Source organism: Mastomys coucha, unplaced genomic scaffold, assembly GCF_008632895.1.
Source record: "Mastomys coucha isolate ucsf_1 unplaced genomic scaffold, UCSF_Mcou_1 pScaffold18, whole genome shotgun sequence".
NCBI lineage: Eukaryota > Metazoa > Chordata > Mammalia > Rodentia > Muridae > Mastomys > Mastomys coucha.
The window spans coordinates 59,175,833-59,189,506 of NW_022196900.1; the positions used below are offsets into that span (position 1 = coordinate 59,175,833).

General features: G+C 35.5%; 1 protein-coding gene across 5 annotated transcripts in view; it reads left to right on the plus strand.

The window, feature by feature from the left end:
- Efcab7 (EF-hand calcium binding domain 7) overlaps window positions 1-13,674 on the plus strand; it is a 49,047-nt gene that overhangs the window by 20,854 nt on the left and 14,519 nt on the right. For all 5 annotated transcript variants that reach the window (XM_031377927.1, XM_031377925.1, XM_031377924.1 and 2 more), the window contains exons 7-8: window positions 5,315-5,456; window positions 10,806-10,915. In XM_031377927.1, the coding sequence (XP_031233787.1) occupies window positions 5,315-5,456; window positions 10,806-10,915 (252 nt within the window). The remainder of the gene's footprint in view (window positions 1-5,314; window positions 5,457-10,805; window positions 10,916-13,674) is intronic.

A 13,674-nucleotide genomic window follows, 5' to 3' on the forward strand; every position in this document is an offset into this window, starting at 1 on the left:
TTTCTTTTTTTCCTATTTTTGTAGTTTTTCCAGACAGGGTTTCTCTATGTAACCCTGGTTGCCCAGTTACTTACTCTGTAAATCAGGCTGGCCTTGAACTCAGAGATCTGTCTGCCTCTGCCTCCTGAGTTCTGGAATTGAAGGTGTGTACCACCACCTAATAATTTCTAATCAATTAATTTGTGTCAATTATTTTGCTTAGTGTAAAATATGGATCTTGAATTAACAAAATTTCCATTTGATTATAAGCTGTCATATGCCAAGGTAGTATGGCATAGTATTATTGTTATGACAATTGTTATAATAAATATTTATTGCTTGTATACTTTACAAAAAAAATCTTCTTGGAATTGATAATGAGCTCAGAATAAACAGGCCTGTGAGTAAATGCTAGCTATTCCCCTACTGACTGTGTAAATGGGTAAGTTCAATAACCTCTTTTTTGTTGAGTCTGATTTTCCTTAACTGTGATTTGGGAATAATTTTATGCATTTTTTTTAAAAGATTCATTTATTTATTTCATGTATGTGAGTACGTTGTCACTGATTTCAGACACACCCGAATATGGCATCGGATGGTTGTGAGCCACCATGTGGTTGCTGGGAATTGAACTCAGGACCTCTGGAAGGGCAGTCAGTGCTCTTACATGCTGAGCCATCTCACCAGCCCAATTTTATGTATTTTAAAAGATGTAAATCTTTTTCAAATCATTTAGCACAGTACCGGGGACCTAGTCTCTTAAACACAGAAAGTATTACAGAACTAAGACATGACCACAATTCTTTTTATGAAAATGAGATGGTGAAAGTCTACTTGAAGGAAACTATTTTTGTATTAGATTGTGAATGGAAATAGGAGAAAGACTTACCTGAGCGGCAGATTGAGTTATCTGATTTTGTCCTGATGCCAGCTTGCCCTGTGGTAGCACTTGAGTACACTAGGACCAAGAGGGTCTAAAGACCACCCAGGACTAGTATGCAGGCTATATATATGTGTGTGTGTATGTGTGTGTGTATGTGTGTATACATATATATATATACACATATATACACACACATATATATACACACACATACGTATACATATGTGTATACATATGTATATATATACAGACATATATATATACATGGAGAGAGAGAGAGAGACAGAGAGAGAGAGAGAGAGAGACAAAGTCCACTCATATTTTGCATCTAGACATCAAAAGTAAGAATTATTTTCTTTTAGCCTCCTTGAGTACCTGGAACTATAGGCACCATGCTGAGCAGCCAAACTGTAAATCATATATCCATACATTTATAAGTGGTTTGAATTACAGGAGGAAAATAAGCACTTTACAGAGACTGTACATACATGACTTCTATTGGTTATAATTCAACACTGAATTACCTTCTCTTTTTAATCCTGAATTCTATCTAGTTACGGTCTGGAATGTTCAAGAAATGTCAAGAATTTTCTCTTGAGAGATGAACAGCTTTAACTCCTTACTATAAAGCCAGTCACGACTGAAATTAGAGTAGGCCACACGTCAGCAGTTGTATCCCCAGAGATGCACCACTGCCTGTATTCATACTCCTAATTGCCTAATTATGTATCTTAGAAATGTATTTTATATGATAGGTATATCACACATGTACACACATACACACACACACACATACATATATATCATATACCACATATATAATACATATATATGGTATCAAGCTATGTATTTACAACATGTTATGTGTCTATAAGCCATATACATGTGAAATATATGCACAAGTTTATTTATAAAACTGTATAACTATATTATATAATCCTATATACAAATATAGCAAACAAATTGAAAGTGGTTCAGTCTTAATTTTGGTTAAAGCACAGTTATGTTTCTTTTTCAAAATGTTAATCAATTTTGTCAATTAAAAGATAAACCCATATTAGTTTTCTTTTATAAATCATTTATTTTTTGAGTATCATTTAATAACAAAAAGTTTAACAATTTTTTTTATCTACTTCTTCAACACAATGAAAACAAATATCTTCCAAAAAACATGTGACATAGGAGTCTTGGACACACTAGCCTCACCTAGACTGCTGATAATGTAAAATTACATGTGAGGACAGGGTTTAACAGAGTGACCCAGAAAGATGTAACTTAATTGGTATGTTTGTTTTGATCACTTTTTTACAATTTAAAATCTGTAGTTTGTATCTTTAGTATTACCCTATTTCTTATGAATCAAATAAGTAAAATCTGTGAACCATAGTGAAATAACAATTGTTTGCATTTATAGGAAAACTCTTGAATTGGTAGAATCTAGCACCACCTCATGCCCACTCTAAGAATTACAAGCTGTTTTATTTGTGAAAACATAAATGCCACACATGGAATTTCCTCTTCTATTATTGTACAAACATTTTAAAATTCAGTGTATTTCTATCTTCTCATAAAACTTCAGACTATCAGCCTGGTATACATTCCACTCAAATTGATCTATTTAAACAATTCAGACAATTTTCAGTATTATTTTTAATTTTTAATTTATAATGTGTCTGGCTTCATGACCAATAAAATAAAATAAAAACCAAAACCAACCGACTAAAAAAACAAACAAGTAACCCTTTGTGTGATTGAAAATTGAAAATAAAATTTCAAGTTGAATAAGCATTATGTGTGTGGTAAGTTTGGTAGATCTTAAGAAGCCAAGTGTCTCTCTTTAAATGGTATGGCTCCAGCATTTCCTCGTGATGCTGTGTGCTGTCAGAGCAGCGTGACTGTTCACCTATGCTCACTTGGTGTCAATCATGTGGTCCTTGCCTTACTTTTGTATAGCTTCCCCCGTTGTTTCCAGTCCTATTAACCTCTGTGTGGAGGTTGGCAGTCTTCCAACTTCTTTTTGAAACTTACAGATTCTTTTCTATTGTAGCTTTTTTTTTTCCAGAACTGGAACTTGGGAAAGGTCTTTGATAAAAATGTTAGCCTTCTCAACAAGATTCTTAAAGTCATCTATCAGCCCACAGCACTGCCTGCAAAGGAGCTGTCTGCCACAGACATCTTATTTCATTAGTTTCTCCAGTGGCACAAAACACACTAATTTCTAATATACTAAACACATGTTTTAAAAAGGAAAAATTCCTTTAGGGTGGTGAAAAGGCTCAGCAGGTAAAAGTTTGACAACTTGAGTTTAATCCCCATGTTCCCCAGTGGAAGGAAGGAGCCGACCCCCAAAGTATGGAGTACTGCTACACACATGGTTATGATACAAATATAAAAAATGTGGCTAACTTCCAACATCTTCATTTTTTTTTTTTTTTGGTATATAGGAGTAAAATGTTTAAATAAGTATTCATGTTAAGATTATCTTTGCTGATGAAAGATTGGAAATGAACTGAATGTCTAGCACTTTATTTTTCAACAGCAAATATTTTTTTATGTAAGATTAAAATTTTAAAACCAAAAGATCATGGTGTTTTTTAGAATATAAAACTTGATTTCTATAAAGGTTTGTGTTAGAAAAGATTATCTTATAATCATAATATGATAACAGAATTATAGGAATTTTTTATTCTAAATATTTGTCTTAAATACATAAATATTTTTTAAATAATTATTACTTATATAATAAAAATGTTATATAAATATATACTAGAACAGTTTTGCCTTTAAGAAGGATTGAGAAGCTGAGCGTGGTGGTACATGCCCTTAGCTTTAAGTCCCTGATGTTGGGAAGCAGAGACAGACAGATGTCTGTGAGTTCAAGGAAGCCTGGTCTACACAGTAGTTTCTAGGACAGCTGGAGCTAAAAAGAAGAGAGTGAGCAATTATTCTAGATGTAAATAATTTTTAGTCTTGCTTTTTCATAGTACATAGTGTGATATTATTACTCTATGTCTAATGTGGATCTTTTGAATAATTATCAATGTTATTAATTCCTTGAAGTTACAGATATCTAAATATCCTTACACAGAATTTTATTATAATGTCACTTCAGTCCTCATTAGGACTGTAGTTTTTGAAGATTGAAAGGAACAGTACAGAAATATGTCTTTTGGCAAGTTCACTAACTAAAGTCAAAAGCATTTTCCACACATGTATGGTAATGACAAATTCTGATAACTCAGCAAACCGTCTTTTACTACGTGCCCAATGTGATGTTTTCAAATTTTACTTATCTCTGTGATGAGAAGGAATTTGGCTAGCTGACAGTTTTACAAGATTCCCTGTCCTCCCTTTTCTTAAAAAGAAAGAAAGAGAGAGAGAGAGAGAGAGAGAGAGAGAGAGAGAGAGAGAGAGAGAGAGAGAGAGAAACAAAAAAAGCCAAAAAAAAAAAAAAGGTTTTGTAGCCCAGACAGGTCCCAGAGCCCAGCCCTACTGCTTTAGCCTCTGAGTGGTGGGACTACCAGGCCCAGTTTTTCGGTGTAGTTTTAGTAGCAATGAAACTTTTATTTATAAACTTTTATTTCTGCTTACCAAAATTAAAATGGCTATGTGGGTTGTTGTGTAACTAATTTTTAAGTATAGACTCTTGCTCCTTCCCATCTTTGTTTTTGTTTTGGTAATCCTTACTTCTTCATTCCTATTATGCTCCTAACGCTGAGCTCACCTGGACTGTGACAGATGTATCTTTTATAATTGTCTTCCTTGTTGTATTTTCCTAGCATTTCATTCTCTAAATAATGGTGATCAGAGCTGAAGAGGTGCCTCAGCCGTTAAGAGCACGTACTGCTCTTGCAGAGGACCCACATTTGGTTCCCAGCACTCCCATCTGGTTGCGCACAACTGCCAACAGCCGCAGCTCCAGCGTGTCTGTCACTCTCTTCTTGTTTACACAGGCACCTGACTTATTGACATAAACTCATACACATGCATATAAATTTTAAGAATAAAAATAGGAGATGGTAATTGTTTGTTGTCACCTGCTCAGTTTATATCATTGCTTTCCATCAATCAGACAAATATTTATTGAACAACTACATTGTGCTAGGCACTGCTTTTGGAACTTGGAGTATAGTAATTTTGTGCATATTCTCCTTCTTAACCTAGCTACCATAATCTCTCTCTCTCTCTCTCTCTCTCTCTCTCTCTCTCTCTCTCTCACACACACACACACACACACACACACACAGACACACACACACACACACATGCACACATGCATATCACTGACAATTATGATTGATTTATTCATTTCTTTATCTCCTATGGTTGTACACTCCCAGACGGCAATAGCTTCTATTTGACATTTCCTTTAGATTGTCCCTTGGTTTCTGCTCAGTATGCATGCTGGAACATTTAATAACTACTGTTTGAAAGCATTTCCCTTTGTTTCAGGATTGGCAGTGTGCACAGTCAAAAGGCTGCTTCTTTTTAGAAGAAGATGGTGAAGTCATTAGTCATCAGTACAAAATGCACATAGCTCAGAGATCTGTGCTTTACCTAACAATTAAGCCATTATATCTGGTTCAAGTTGAAGGCAAGTTCATATTTCCTGTTTGTTTGTTTGTTTGTTTGTTTGTTTATGGGCAGGGTTTTACTGTATAGCTCTGGCTGTTCTGGAACTCACTCTGTAGACTAGGGTGGCCTTGAATTTATAGAGATCCACCTACGAGGAAAGGAGTATGCCACTAGGCTCAGCTATCTCTATTTTTAAATACCAAGTTATATCCTCCCTAAAAATACTTTGTATTTTCTAGTCCTAGTTTAAAAAGTATTCTGCCTAAGAAATGTATGGTTTTATTTAGTTTTGAGTTTTTAAGTTAAGTTTATTCTTCATACATGTTTAGTTACATGAGCTACGAGTATACTTTGATGAAAATATCCTACACATTGAAGAAATCTGCCCAAATCCTCCTTTTGTTCCCATTTTTAGTCCCCTTGTTACCTTAAGCAAAGCTGACTTCTACTGGTATGACATAGATACATACAGGCTCTTAGGCATCTGTATTAAGTCTAAGAGCCTGCATTGGCATGGCTCAGCATGGAAAGATGGAAAGAGAGAACTGACTCCATAGGCTTGCCTATAACCTCCACACAAGCCCTCGGCTGTGTGACCCTCTCCAAGTCTTTTTTTTCTCTCACACAATACAAACTAATAATATATTTTTATTAAAATCTTGGAACTGCAGTTAAAAGAGATGATAATTCACTTATGATTATCTCTAATTATACTTAACTTCCTAACAGACAACATAGCCTTGCTCTTTATAGCTAAAAAGGACTTTTCCTCTGTATGTTTACATGTGTATTTATACTACATGTATCTGTTCTTGTCATTGAACACACTTATACATATAGTTGATATATAAACATGACTATAGTAATTTGAATTGGAGTTGTATGGGTCAAATGGTAGGTTTAGACTGAGATTTTCAGGGCACCTCTATATTGACTTCCCTGTGTGTGTCTTGGTTCATATCTCCCACCAGCAGTTTATAACAGTTCTGTTTGCATCCTTGTAGGAAGTAGTCTCTTTGCTCAGGATTATTTTGTCTGTCCAGGGTGTTTTATGCTTCCTTGTGAGTTTTAAGATTATGCTTTCTGTTTTGTAAAGAATGGCATTGCAAGTCAGAAGGGCATTGCCTTGAATCTGTAGACTGTTGGTAAGATCCCCATTTTCACAATAGTAATGTGACCTTTCAGTCAGTGGCCGTGGTCGGTCTTTCCTCTCTCAGTGTTGTCAAAATATCTTTTGTTTTAAAGTGACAAAGATGTTTTTATTTATTTGCAAGGTTTTTTTTTTTAACTAATAATGTTCATTTCTTAAAAATAAAGCTTTCATTGTAGAGGCCTTTTCCCCCTGTGTTTAGGTGTATTTTAGGGTTTGTTGTTGGTCTGGGACAATTGTGAACTGGTTGTTTTCTTGATTCTTTTCTGAGCATGTTTGTTATTGGTATAGAAGATGTGAGTACATTGTTGCTGTCTTCATACACACCAGAAGAAGGCATTGGGTCTCATTACAGGTGGTTGTGAGCCACCATGTGGTTGCTGGGATTTGAACTCAGGATCTCTGGGAGAGCAGTCCATGCTCTTAACCACTGAGCCATCTCTCCAGCCATGGTATAGAAGATGGATACTGGTTTTTGTATGCTTGTATACTGCCACTTTACTGACAGTTTTTATTAAATCTACAAGTTTTTTAATGGAGGTTTAGGGTCTCTTATGCATTCTACTTTATCCAGAAATAAACATTCCTTTATCTATTTTATTTTTTAACTTTAAACTTTGATATTAAAAATATTCCAAATAAAAAGAATTTCTCAGACCTGAAGATTATACAACTCTGCAAATCTCTATACAGTAGAGTAGCCATTCAGTTCTTCCTTACCCCTGACATTTAGTCTTCCCCTTTCCCTTGTCTACATGTTGTAGTGCATCTACATGTACATTTGCCTAGATCTAGATCTAGATTTAGATATACAAATATACATATATATATATATATATCCATATATTATTGCCTAGTTCTGCATGTGAGGGAGATATGCAGAGTTTTTTCCTTTCTGAGGTTGTGTAACCTTACTTGATAGTGTACTTTGTAAGTCCATTCATTTTCCTGCAAGTTTTGTGATTACATTTTTCTTTAGAGATGAATAGTTACTCACATATATGCATAAACACACCCCAGATTTTCGTTATCCATCTATCTGTTGATGGACGTCTAGGCTGATTCCATTCTTTGCACTAGTGAGTAAAGCAGCAGAAAACACGGAGACCGTTATCTATGGGAGGGCATGAAGATCTCTGGGTCTATGTCTCAGAGTGGGAAAGCAAGTTAAACAGTAGTTCTATTTTTAATTCTTTGAGAAATCTCCCAACTACGTTTCAGAATGGCTTTATTGATTTGCACCCAACAGCAATGACTAAAGGATTCCTTTCTTGCCACAAACTCTCCTCTATTGGTGATAGCCATTCTAACTGGAGTGAGTTAGTATCTCTAAGAAGCTTGAATTTGCATTTGCCTGATGAGTAGATATATTGAACACTTACAATTAGTTATGGAGTTGGAGAGATGGCTCAGCCAGTAAGACACTGGCTGATTTTCTAGAGGACCTGGTTCAATTCTCAGTACTCACATGGCAGCTCACAACTGTCTGCAACCTCAGTTTTAGATGATCCAGTACCCTCTGGAATATACCTGTAGGCAAACCCACAAATGTACATAAAATAAAAAAAATAGTTATTAACCATTTGTGTTTCTTTTTTTAAAACTATATAATTCATTGCCTATTTAATGGCAGTTTTGTTTCTTTTGTTGATACTTTTAAATAATAATGAGAGCATCAATTAATGAGTGGAGTAGATGGCTATGTAGGCTCAGTGTTCTCATGGGAAGAATTCCTTTGTTAATGTATTCATCAAATATTTAGTGAGATCCTAGTATTAATGGTCAGATTTATCCAAGTACATAAAAGGCCAAAGTACCTACTCTCAAGGACGGAGATTTTAGTAGAAGAAGCAATACTAAAAGTGTAAATAGTAAAGGAACTAGCATAATGGAACACACTCATAATCTCAGCACTAGGGATGCTGAGGCAAGAGCATGAGTTCCAGGTTGTCCTGGGATACACAATGAGACAGTGTCTAAACAAGGGAGTCATGATGGCAGAACGTACCTATAATCCTAGTATTTGGGAGGCTGAAGCTGGAGGGCTGCCCCAGGTTCAAAGCCAGGCTAGACTATATAGTGAGTTTCAGGCCACCATGGCTGAAGTGTGAGTCAGTCAGTCTTGGTCCCAGTTGTGTGTGCAACTTTCTTTCTGTATGTACACATACGCACACACACATACACATACACAAAACAAAAGGGAAAATGAAGAGGAAGTGAAAGCATAGAGAGACATACTGTGTTCTGAGAAGTGTAGAGTGCTATTCAAATGGAACTATTTAAGTATATGATTCATTAAGAAGGTGACTTATGGCCAAAGAATTTTAAAGAAGGTGTATCAGTTATAAACTGCTACAAATTATAATACCCCTAAATTCAATGGCTTAAAACAATTAAGAATTTGTTCATTCATGATTCCGTTGGATTGCTAGAGAGATATTTTAGTCTGAGCAGTTAGGGCTTTTCTGTACAGGGAACACTCAGGTTTGCAGTCAGTGGCAGGTTAGTTACTGGCTGGCTTTATGATATTGTCTGTATTGCCCTATGTGTGCAGTCTCATGTGGGACAATTTGACTACTCCATATGATCTTTCATCTTCCAGTGAACCAGCCAAGCCTGTCGGTTTTTTTTACTTTCTTGTATTGTGACAGGAGTCTGAGAAGGAAAAAAAAAAAAAAAAGCAGGAGCACGGAAGATTGTCCTAATAGCTGTGGTCTCAGAACTGACACAGTGTTACTTCTGTTAAGTTCTGTTGTTCCTAAGTCCCAAAGTCCAAATCAATAAGACTGAAAAGTAAACTCTATCTCTTGATGCAGAAGCTGTCTAATTACATTGTAAAGGCCTGTGAATGCAGAGAGGGCAGCCATTTTTGCTGCCCTCTCACAGGAGGCAATGGGGCAAGCTTATTGTCCTGGAAGGATAAATGAAGAACAGTGGAGGTGGCAGAGCGTTCCAGATGAAGTACAGAGTCAGGGGCTCTGGTGTAGAGTGCAGGGTACAGAACTGTGAGGCTAGAGATGTGGACTCGTAGTCAAAGCCGTTCTGTTCTTCCATCCCAGCGAGGAAATGGTGGCTCACAACAGATGCTAAAGTTTAGCTCCAGGGGATTCAACACCCTCTTATGGCCTCTTGAGGCTCCTGCATACATGTGGTACATAGAAACTCATGCAAGCAGACACACATACACATAAAATAAATTAGTCTTAGAATGTAAGTGGCCCTGTCTGGAGGAGAGAGCAAGGAGAAGTTGTCAGGATGATCATAAGAAACAAGAATATAAACTGTAAGAGATTTCCCTTTAGAATGAGAACTTTTCTTTTTTTTTTTTCTTTTTACTAAGAGAAATGAAGTTTTAGAAGTGAAAATTTTTGGTTATGATTTTTCAAGCATATGATTTTTGAATATGTATCTAAGTCTTGTTATTGATTCTGTTGTGGCTAGTACACTGCTTGGCATTTATCTGTGGGTTCTCAGAGAGTCTTGGATTTGTTGCCTTTCCTGCCTTTGAAAACTCCTTTCCCTTTATTTCTTCTGCCTTCTTTCTTTCCTCACACACCTCCTGCTGTGCTCCACCACAGAAAACCCAGGGTTTGCATTGTCTATCAATCCTTGAAAAGTGCTCAACTCTTTAGGTGTGACATGGCCTCAGTTCTGATAAGTTTTTGAAGTTGATCCACTTTTTCTTATTGGCAAAACAGCATACTCTCAGCTTGATCTCAGCAGAGGATTTTAAGTAGGGACAGCGTGTGACCTGACCATCTAAGAATATAGATAGTTTCTTCCTCCTGTGATTGCGCAGGGCAGGGTCAGCACTGGGTCCCACTCTTCCTTCATGAAAGGCTCTGCTTTCACTTGGGGTTTGACGTGGTCTTGTACCTCAGCTGCTGTTTTTTGTTGTTCTTCGTTTGTTTTTGGTCAAACCCAAGGCCTCATGCATGCTAAACAAGAGTTCTCTCATGGAGACATGTCCAGCCTTTGAAATGTTTCTTTGATGATTTCAAGAAACTAGTCTTTTTAGAAACTGAGTTTGGAGAGAATGTTTTTCATAAAATTAAATATAGTAGTAACATATTATAGATATTAAGATATTTGTATATAAAAATGGGACGTATATTTCTTTTTTAAAAAAATCTGCTGGGTAAAGAACTTAAGAGAGTGTGTAGTGTTTACTTGACCAGAGGTGGATTTTGTTGGTGATAATATTGTGTGTATTTCTAGGAAAACGTTCCCCCTGGTTATCGGTTGACACAGCCTTATATGTTCTTAAGAAAAATGAGAATCCAGCAGAGCCACAGCTCATGTGTTTTACTGAACTCCGAAACAGAGAAGTATACATATCTTTTTAATGTTTAAGAATGTAATATGAAGTCAACCTGAGGATATAGTAGCTGTTCACTAGTATTTAAACTTAAATTTTCTGTACACTAGTGAAAGTATAAGCAGGTATATGTAATATAGGAAAGCATATATAGTAGCATAATCATTATGCTTCATTAACTATAAATGACTGTTTTTTATATTCTGAAGTATTTGAGGGGAGTGGATTGAGGATTGTTTGACTAAGTGCCATAATGCATCTCATGCAAATATTTTTTGTTGTATTCAATAAAAAGAGTTCCATTAGATCCTCCTTGCCATCCAAATACATGTTTCCAGCTCCTGGAAACATTGCTTTCCATGTTTGCCTTACTTGTACTTCTACTGCAAAACAGGACCACTTCAAAATTACCATCCTCAGGCTTGATTTGTATTACAGGGTTCAAAAATAGTCTGATGGAAAGAAAGGATTTTAAATGTTTTTATATGTTACGCTTGAAGTGTTCTGGTCTTTTCTAATTATGTATTTACTCAGAGGCCAAATATGTAGGTAGATACACACATGTGACTATTTTATAAGGACTACAAACACAATCTACCACACAAGCACAGAAATAATACTATCCAAAGATTTACTTCAGTATCATATTTAATCTTTATATTGGGCCAGTGACAAACAAATATTCCCCTGATGGAATGTTATATCGAAGTATTTATCAGATGCTTCCTAACAGACCAGGGTGGTTGTTGCCAGAACCACATAAAATGGCAGAAGTTAACATTTTTACTAAGCTCTTCTTCAGAGCTGACTACGAAGTGAAGTTCAAGATAAAGTAGTGTTGGAAACAATAGCTTTTCCTGTTTGGTTTTGGATAAAGTGACTCTCTTATAAGACTGCATGTGTAAAAACAATCAGTCATAGCAAGGCTATGTTTCAACTGAGTTTCTGTGTACCTCTTTATAGGCTTCTGGTCATCTAGAATATGTCATATTTATGAAGGATTTTTACTAGTACTTTTAGCATCACACTTATTTTCCTTAAGAAGAATTTTGTACCTCAGAACTTTCTACTTGCCATCCATAGTGGCATTTCACTGTTATAAGTGGGGAGTAAAGGAAGTTTATGGAACAACATAGATTAGGAAGTAGCAATATGTATGGGTTTATGTGCACTATATGTATATGTACACACACATATATGTATATAAATATATATATAGTTTATTTGTTTGTTTGTTTAACACAGGGTTTCTCTGTGTAGATCAGGCTGGCCTTAAACTCATAGTTCTAGCATCTGGCTTCCAAGTGCTAGGGTTAAACGTGTGAGCCACCATGCCTGGTTAGATATCTTTTAGCTCTTATATGTCAGCCTACATATGGCCAGACTAAACAATTATTATTTCTAAAGCATGGATTTGATAGTTTAGTCTTCATGATCCTCAGTTACATTAAATTAATTATTCCGTCAAAATAGGGCTTGGTGTCAACCTCAGAGTGATTATGGTTTTAGGATAATCAGGCAGGAAGAGTCTAGATCTAAGATGAGTGACTGGATAATCAGGCAGGAAGAGTACTGAGTCTAGAACTGAGATGAGCAACTTGTTTATGAACCTCCAAGATGACCTAAAATATACATAGGGTTTAAAAATAATATTTTATCATTATTTGGTGGCTACTGTATACTGCAGCACAAGTAACTGCACTTAGCTTTTATCCACAACAATGGAATATGTAGAGTTAAGATGGTAACAAGATGGTCCTTGGTTTTTATAAGAAATATTGAGGCTCCAGAAAGCTCCTAGAAGGTACATAGAGAAGTACTTATTGCTCTTTCTAAAGAACAGGCGAATAAAATATTTTCCTGTACAAATGTCTTAATACTCATTATAAATATCCAAAGTTTGTTAGGGAACAGTTTTAGATAAGCAGGTCTAGCTAGAACTCTATGTCTTGTATTATAGCACATGTCACACAAGTAATCTTAATCTACATTAAAGTGTTTTGTCAAAAACTTTAAGGGAGATCCACAAAGATCCTTACCTCATGATTACACACACACACACACACACACACACACACAGAGTCAAACTTACAGAAGCAAAGATGTATTATGTGACTTTCCTGTAATACCAACTCTGGAGAGTCAGGGGCAGGAAGTATACAAATTCAAGGCCAGCCTGGGCTTTATAACACATTCTAGGCCAACATGAAGTGTGTGTGTGTGTGTGTGTGTGTGTGTGTGTGTGTGTGTGTATACATATACATATATATATATATATATACATACATATATATATGTATATATATGTGTGTATATATGTATTTTTATATATATATAAAAATTGTTTCAGACCATCTGAAAAAATAAAAAACATATGAATTCCTGGCTTAAAAGTAAAAAAATAAACAACAGCAGAAAAGAGAGTAGCATTGTAATCCATATAATCCAGGTTTAACAAATATGTTTAACTCATGTAAATATGAACTTAAAAATTTAACTTTCTTGGATTTCATTGAAGTGATTTTTACAAATCATATATTCATAGTTATTCATATTCATGTAGTAAGAGATCTTTACTCCTTTTCTTTAAGGAGCTTAGTGTTTGCATAAAAAAAAAATTCCAAAGAAAACTCTGCTTCCTGTTGAAGACATTTGCATCACAAACATTTATGAAGATCTTTGGTGACAACTTAGATGATATATAGCTTGTTCTCTACTTTTGTTTTTAGGTAATTTTGAAAACATAAAGAACCACAGTCCATGGTCTTG